The sequence below is a fragment of the Hypanus sabinus genome, chromosome 9, assembly GCF_030144855.1.
Source record: "Hypanus sabinus isolate sHypSab1 chromosome 9, sHypSab1.hap1, whole genome shotgun sequence".
NCBI classification, from domain to species: Eukaryota; Metazoa; Chordata; class Chondrichthyes; order Myliobatiformes; family Dasyatidae; genus Hypanus; species Hypanus sabinus.
This window is the reverse complement of record NC_082714.1, coordinates 161,479,873-161,485,872: the sequence shown is the minus strand read 5'-3', so window position 1 is coordinate 161,485,872 and position 6,000 is coordinate 161,479,873. Positions and strand designations below refer to the sequence as shown.

At 41.1% G+C, this 6,000-nt stretch overlaps 1 protein-coding gene across 1 annotated transcript in view; it reads right to left on the bottom strand.

The window, feature by feature from the left end:
- Positions 1 to 257: 257 nt before the first annotated feature.
- The window catches only part of chmp4ba (charged multivesicular body protein 4Ba), a 45,090-nt gene continuing 39,347 nt past the window's right edge, over positions 258 to 6,000 (bottom strand). The window contains exons 3-5 of the mRNA XM_059980993.1: positions 5,830 to 5,944; positions 2,556 to 2,682; positions 258 to 1,342 (exon numbers count right to left, since the gene is read on the bottom strand). Of these exons, the coding sequence (XP_059836976.1) occupies positions 1,281 to 1,342; positions 2,556 to 2,682; positions 5,830 to 5,944 (304 nt within the window). The 3' untranslated portion in view covers positions 258 to 1,280. The remainder of the gene's footprint in view (positions 1,343 to 2,555; positions 2,683 to 5,829; positions 5,945 to 6,000) is intronic.

Below are 6,000 nucleotides of genomic sequence, written 5' to 3'. Positions count from 1 at the left end.
CCACCACTTTGTCATTTCCTGCCAATCACCTTATGTACAGATACTCCTGTGCCTAATTTCACTTTATAGAGATATAATAAATGTTAAGCTATCTTAAAAAAAACTAAATTATTATGTTCTTTATCTTATTGTGCTTTTTCTGTGCTGCACCAGATCCGGAGTAACAATTATTTTGCTCTCCCTTTCTCTTGTGTACTGGAAACGACATTAAACACTCTTGAATCTTGACGTGGTTTTCAAACATCTGGTTCATGACATTGTTACATTAAAAGAAATTTTATTTTTTTCTCTTAACATATTTACAGCATGTTTAAGTAGGATTAGAGAGATCTTGTAATGGATTGATAGCCTCACAGTGCCTCTGTTGTGCTGTATACAGCCCACGTTAAGGAGAAAAATATAACTTTTCAGCTGAAGCAGCATTCAGAAGGTGTCTTGTGTAAATCCATAATAAAACAGGTGAAATTATACCAGATGTGCAGAAAGATAGAAGGAATCACACCGCCAGCTTTGATTGACACACAAGAGTGTAGAAATATGGTTAACTGTAACCATCCCTCCCACCCTCATATCCAAAGACAAACAAAACCCAACATACACCAAAACATTCCCGGAGGCACCTGGATAGCGGTAAATCACGTGCTTATACCCAATTAAAATACACTTTTAAAGCAGCTTAAGTCTTGTAGGGAAGAAAATAATTTACAAGCTTTATAAATAAAGAACTCCTTGCTGAAATAAGTATTTTGTTTGGCGGGAGGAGAGGAGCGTCTTCAATTGAGATTTCTTTTTTTGAATGAAATTATTTTTAATTTAATCAAAAAATAGCAGAGTAGTAACCATCAACTCTGTCTTCATCTCAAGCGAACAATTATGGACGTGCGAAAGGAGTTTTATTCTGGGAACTAAATCGCCACTGCAGCAGTTACAAATGAACAGAAGGATGTGATGTGGCGACTGGCACGAGAGACGGGGTGGGGCATCAGTTCCAGGAGGGGGAGGAGGGAGAACACTGTACCGGATCATTATGGGCTTAAAGATTTTGGCCATTAACAAAAAATCCAATGAAAGACAGATCAAGTAGTACCAAAATGTTTCCCTGCACCTCCTCACATACAGCAAACCATTTTGCCACACTGCACACACCCACTCCACCCTCCCCAGAATGGATCCCAGGAGTCATTTAGAAATTTACTCTGCTCACAACCTTCAATGTAGAACAAAAGACCCACAACCATGGCGTACAATAATGTCCGTGCTTTACAAGATGCCCGCCGCCCTCACATAGTACTAGCCCATGCTTCAAGCTCCTGCATGTCGTCCTCCTCTTCCTTCTTGGCAGCTGGAAGTAACAAGAAATAGGGGATATATAAATGAAACACACTGAAAGGAACCATCATTGAGCACATCTACACGGAGCACTGCCACTAGAAAGTGGCATCCAACATCAAGGATCCCCACCAACCAGGTCATGCTCTCTTCACACTGTACCTGCAGGAGGAACAGAAGCCTTAGGTCCCACATGGTTCAGAAGCAGTTAGTAGCCTTCAACTATCAGGCTCCTGAATCAGCATGGATAACTTCACTCACCTCAGCACTGAAATGATTCCACAATCTACAGAATCATTGTCAAGGACTCTATAAGTTATGTTCTCTGCATTAGTTATTTATTGTTTTTATTATTTGAACAATTTGTCCTCTTTTGCAAAACGTGTGCTAGTGATATTAAACCTGATTCTGATTTATCTTACAGGTTTGGACAAGACGGCTAACAAATCAGCCATGATGGAGTGGTGGAACAGATTCAATGGGTTGAATGGCCTAATCTGTTCATGTACCATGACCAACCCCATTCTCAGTTACTTTTCTCTTAATGTATGGGTTATTTTCTACCAAGGTTTTAGTTTCCTCACCTCAAGTAATCTGTAACCCAATTCAAAGTAAATTTCTTATCAAAGTATGCATATGTCACCATATACAATCATGAGATTCACCCTCTTGTGGGCATTTACAGCAGAACAAAGAAATACAATAGACTTAATGAAAAATACACACAAAAACATGCAAAAAAACAAAAATAATAATAATAATAAATAATACTGAGTTGCAGGATCCTTAAAAATGAGTGGAGATTGGGGAATCAGCTCAGAGTTAAGGTGAGTGAAGTTATCCACACTGGTTCAGGATCCTGATGGTTCAAGGGTAATAACTGTTCCTGACTTATATGGTAAGGTCCTGTACCTCCTTCCCAATGGCAACAGTGAGAAGAGAGCATGGCCTGGATGGTGGGGTCCTTGCTGACTGGAAATGCTTTGTTCAGATTGAAGTGTTTGAACAGATGACTGCAGTCACTTCAACTAGCTATAATGAGAAAGGTTAACTTGCTTTCATAGAAACCCGTACCACCCAGTTATTATTGCAGAGAATTCTGCTGTACTTTCATACAACTCGGTACTTCGCAGCAGCTGGGAAGTTATATTAATAGAACACAACCCAGTGTACAAAGGTGGAAGTAACTGTGGCTTTACTGACGCAGATAATGAACAAACACTCACCTGGCCTTTCTGGGAGAGAGGTGGAGGGAACATTGGGAAGAGGCACGTTGTCTGCTTCTCCGATCTCCAGCAGGTTTTTGTCAAGCTCCTCTTGTTCCAGTTCTTCCAACTCAGCCATCAAATCCTCCTACAGAGGGGACAGAAGTATAGTCTCTTGTCACAAACCCCAAGAGAAAGCTAAAATGATTTCACCAGATGATGGAATTGATGTATCTGTTGCAAAGTTTGCAGACAACACAAAGATAGATGGAGGGGCATGAAGTTTTGAGGAAGTAATAAGGCTACAGAAGGACTTGGATAGATTAGGAGAAAGGGCAAAAAAGTGGCAGATGGAAATCTGAGATGTAAAAGAACCAAGTTAGAGTCCTTAGAGTCCTTGTGCAGGATCCCTAAAGGTTAATTGGAAGGTCGAGTTTGTGGTGAGGAAGGGAAATGCAATGTTAGCGTTCATTTCCAGAGGACTAGAATATAAAAGCAAGGATGTAATGTTGAGACTTTATAAAGCACTAGTGTGGCCTCACTAGGAGTATTGAGAGCAGTTTTGGGCTCCTTATCTCAGAAAGGATATGCTGAAACTGGAAAGGGTTCAAAGGAGATTCACGAAAATTATTCCAGGATTGAATGGCTTGTCATATGAAGAGCATTTGATGGCTCTGGGCCTGTATTAGCTAGATTTCAGGAGAATGAGGGTTGACCTCATTGAAACCTATCAAATGGTGAAGGGCCTTGATAAGAGTGGATGTGGAGAGGGTGTTTCCTATGGTGGAAAGTCTAAGACTGGAGGACACAGCCTCAGAACAAAGAGGCATCTTTTTAGAATGGAGATAAGGAGGGATTTTTTTAGCCACAGATTGCTGAATCTGTGGAATTTTTTGCCACAGATGGCTGCGGAGGCCAAGTCAATGTATATTTAAGGCAGAGATTGACAGAGCCTTGACTGGTCAGGGCATGAAGAGATACGGGAGAAGGCAGGAGATTGGGGCCAAGAGGAAAATTGGATCAACCATGAAGAAATGGCAGAGCAGACTCAATGGGCCAAATGGTCTAATTCTGTTCTTATATCTTATGGTCCTTAACCAGAGGTGGTGAATCTGCTGAGTTTATAAAACACAGAATAGTACAGCACAGTACAGGCCCTTCGGCCCACATACCCTGCCCCCCATAAATCCCCCCACCTTAAATTCCTCCATATACCTGTCTAGTAGTCTCTTAAATTTCACTAGTGTATCTGCCTCCACCACACACTCAGGCAATGCATTCCACGCACCAACCACTGCTACAGATGACTGTGGAGATCAAGTCATTGGGTATATTGGGAACCAGTGTGATAAGAGTTGAGGATGAGCCAGCAGGTTTACAAGTACATTACAGGCATAACGTGAATGTAAGGAAGGATAAGCCAATTACTGGGTATAAATACAGACAGTCCAAAGGGTTAAATTGCACCACAGAGGCAAAATTCAAAAGGGTGAAGTATGCAGGACTGAAGCTGCTGTATTTAAATGCACATAGAATTCGGAATAAGATGAACTCGTGCAATTAGGGATTGGTCAGTATGACATTGCAGGCATCACTGAGTCGTGGCTGAAAGAAGACCATAGTTGGGAGCTTAACATCAAAGATTATACTTTGCATCAAAAGAACAGGCAGGAAGGCATAGGTGGTGTGGCTCTGTTGGTCAGAGATGGAATTACATCTTTAGAAAGAGGTGACCTAGGGTTCAAGAATGTTGAATCTTTGTGGGTGGAGTTAAGAAACTGCAAGGGTTGAACAAAAACATTATTGGAATCATACTTAAGCGTCAAAATAGTAACCAAGATGTCAGGTTGAGATTGCAAAGGGGTTGGAAAAGGCATGTAATAAGAGTAATGACACAATTGTAATGGAAGAATCCAATATGCAAGGGAATTGAGAAAATCAGGTTGGTGTCAGATCGCAAGGGAGGGAATTTGATGAATACCTACCTGATGGCTTCTTAGAGTAGCTTGTGCCCAAGCCTACTCGGGGAAAGGCTATCTTAGATTAGGTGTTGTGTAGGTCTCTGAAGTGTGGGAGGAAACCTATGTGATCATGGGAAGAATGTGTAAACTGCTTCCAGGCAGCATCAGGAATTGAACCCAGATTCCTGATCATTGGCACTGTAAAGCACTGCGCTAACTGCTGCCATTTTTTCTGCATTTAATTTTCCTTTTATGTTAAATCCGATCTTTCTTACCTGAGTGAAATTTACCCAGCTCCAAACCTTTATGTCTCATTTATGGCAGAGCTACCTCTTGCATTTCACTTAGGGCCTGGATTGTTAATGCTTTCTTCCTTACCAGTACAGTTTTAATGCCAAAACACTGGGCTGAACAATGGAGCAAATTAAAATAGCACACTGATGATCAGCAACTTTGACATTTCTCTGATCAGCTCATCCAGTGTTTTAAATCAATGGTAGTCACTATCCTTCACTCAAACTTCACAAGCACTTACAAAATAAAGTACAAAGGCCCAAATAACCACTTGTAAAAAGACAAGATCATCTGCAGATGCTGGAAATCCAAGCAACACCACAAAATGCTGGAGAACTCATTAGGTCAAGAAGCATCTATGGAAAAGAGTAAAGCACCAACATCTTATGTGCAATGCAACCACTTGTAAACTTAATAGACTCCAACACACAAGATCGGAAAAAGCCCAAATCAGCCAGTTCCACTAGCCTCCCCACCATCAAGGACATCTCCAAAAGGTGATGTCATCATTAAGGGCCCTCTCCACCACTAAGGACATCTTCAGAAGGCAGAATATGTCATTAAGGACCTTCATGATTCATGTTATGCCCTCTTCTCATTGTTGCCATCAAGGTGGTGGTACAGGAGCCTGAAAGCACATACTCAATATTTCAGGGACAGCTTCTGCCATTATCGGATTTCTAAATGGACCATGAACCTATGAAATCCACCTCACTATTTTGCTCATTTTCCCCTAAGTTTTTATTCTTACATTTCTTATTCTAAACTATAATAACTGTTTGTATTGCACTGTACTGCTGCCACAAAACCACAAATTTCATGGCATCGTTGTAGAGACAGGTACATCAGGGACATTTAAGAGATAGGGACATGGATGAAAGAAAGATGGAGGGCTATGAGTTGGTGAAAAGGTTAACACATCATGGGCTGAAGGGTCTGTACTGTTCTGTAATGTTCTATGTCATGTCAGTGACTCTGTGTACATGGAGACTGTAAGCTGCTTGATTCTGTTTTAAGTTCAACTGCACTTCAATATTTACCTCATCAAAATCTTCACCGAATCCCACTGGTTTTGAAATTGCATCAGAAATTTCCTGTGCCAGTTCCTGCTGTTCCGTGATGTCTTGCATTAGATCGTCTACTTTGTCAATGTCCCTGAAAGGGGAAAGCAATGTAATGAACCAAATGAACCAGTTATGCAGCTTCATTCA